Raw genomic sequence first — 1,274 nt, 5'->3', positions numbered from 1 at the left:
ACATGCTACAGCAGGAATGAACCTTGAAAACATTTTGCAATTTGAAATAAACCAGACACGAAAGAACAAATGGTGTATAATTCCAGATATATGAAATATTCAGTATAGGCGAATTCAAGAGGCAGAAAGTAGGTTAGAGGTTACCAGGGACTGGGCAGCAGGAGAGCAGGAGTTATTGTTGATGGTTACAGAGTTTCTGTTTGAGATGATGGATGATGGAACAGTTTTGGACATAGATATAGGTGATACTTGCACAACATCGTGAATATAATTAATGTCACTGGAGCGTACACTTAAAATGGTTAAAACGGCAAGTTTTGTTATACATTTCCCCACGGTTCAAGAAAAATAATAATGTAATGTATCAGAAATCACTGAATTGTACACTTTAAATGGGTGAACTATATGATGTGAATCATAATAAAGACGTTTAAAAGATCTAAAGTAAATATGAGAAAATGTTTTGTTTTTATTTAAGGTTACAGTGTTTAATGTTTATCAAGTTAAATTTCTACAACTAGTAAGAGAACAGATGAGTTTACTAGGACTGAGACCTTATCCTAGGGAATGTTTACTGGGTGATCTGAATGACACCACCAGCCAAATGACTTCCAGCATTTCCCGTCTTTTTACTTTCATCATTTCCACCTTTGCCCAAGTCATCTGGTTTTTCATGGACCACCGTTGTGCGGCCAATGATGAAATGGTCTCCTGAGAGGGCAATGGTAGAGTCTTCGATAAACACGTGAGCCACCCCATCTTTGCCGGCAGTCACGTTGCCCAAGTCTCCAACATGCCTCTCTTGATCCTTTGGCCCACCATGTGTTTTAGAAAGAGGGCTGAAGTGAGGACCTGCGCTGACACAGCCTTGTGTATTATCCCCAAACTGATGGGTGTGGGACCCACGTTCGCCTTCAGTCAATCCTGTGATGGATCCTGAGACCATGACCCACCCATTTCCTTTCTGTTCGAAGTGGACCGTGCCCGGCACTGGGTCATTGCCTTTCAATACATACACAGCCTTGGTTGTCATGACTCGGCGGGGCGCACTCCGGTCTGGGATCCGAGGCCTAGGGCAGCGAGAGACGCCGCAGGAGACGCCGACGGAAAAAGTGTTTATTAATCCTTAGAAATCGGTATGAGGAGAGTTTGCTTTAGTATTCTCTGTACTTGTCCAAATGTTCAAAACATGAAAAAAAAAAAAAAAGACAACAAGAAGCAAGTGAGTAGAGACTGATATCTAAAAGAGAAGGTAGATAGAGCACATTCGAGAG

The 1,274-nt window shown here is 41.9% G+C and overlaps 1 protein-coding gene across 1 annotated transcript; it reads right to left on the bottom strand.

Annotated features, from left to right (window-relative positions):
• Positions 1-571: 571 nt before the first annotated feature.
• On the bottom strand, positions 572-1,033 carry LOC105305094 (superoxide dismutase [Cu-Zn]-like). The gene has a single exon (XM_023524099.1). The coding sequence runs from the start codon at positions 1,031-1,033 to the stop codon at positions 572-574; it is 462 nt and encodes a 153-aa protein (XP_023379867.1).
• Positions 1,034-1,274: the final 241 nt, after the last annotated feature.

Source organism: Pteropus vampyrus, unplaced genomic scaffold (assembly GCF_000151845.1).
Source record: "Pteropus vampyrus isolate Shadow unplaced genomic scaffold, Pvam_2.0 Scaffold12, whole genome shotgun sequence".
In the NCBI taxonomy this organism is placed as follows: Eukaryota; Metazoa; Chordata; class Mammalia; order Chiroptera; family Pteropodidae; genus Pteropus; species Pteropus vampyrus.
The sequence above is the reverse complement of the archived record's forward strand: the minus strand, read 5'-3'. Positions and strand labels throughout refer to the sequence as shown.

Bases quoted from the DNA above. Each gene is read 5' to 3' on its own strand.
- LOC105305094 (XM_023524099.1), bottom strand. From the start codon at position 1,033: ATGACAACCAAGGCTGTGTATGTATTGAAAGGCAATGACCCAGTGCCG.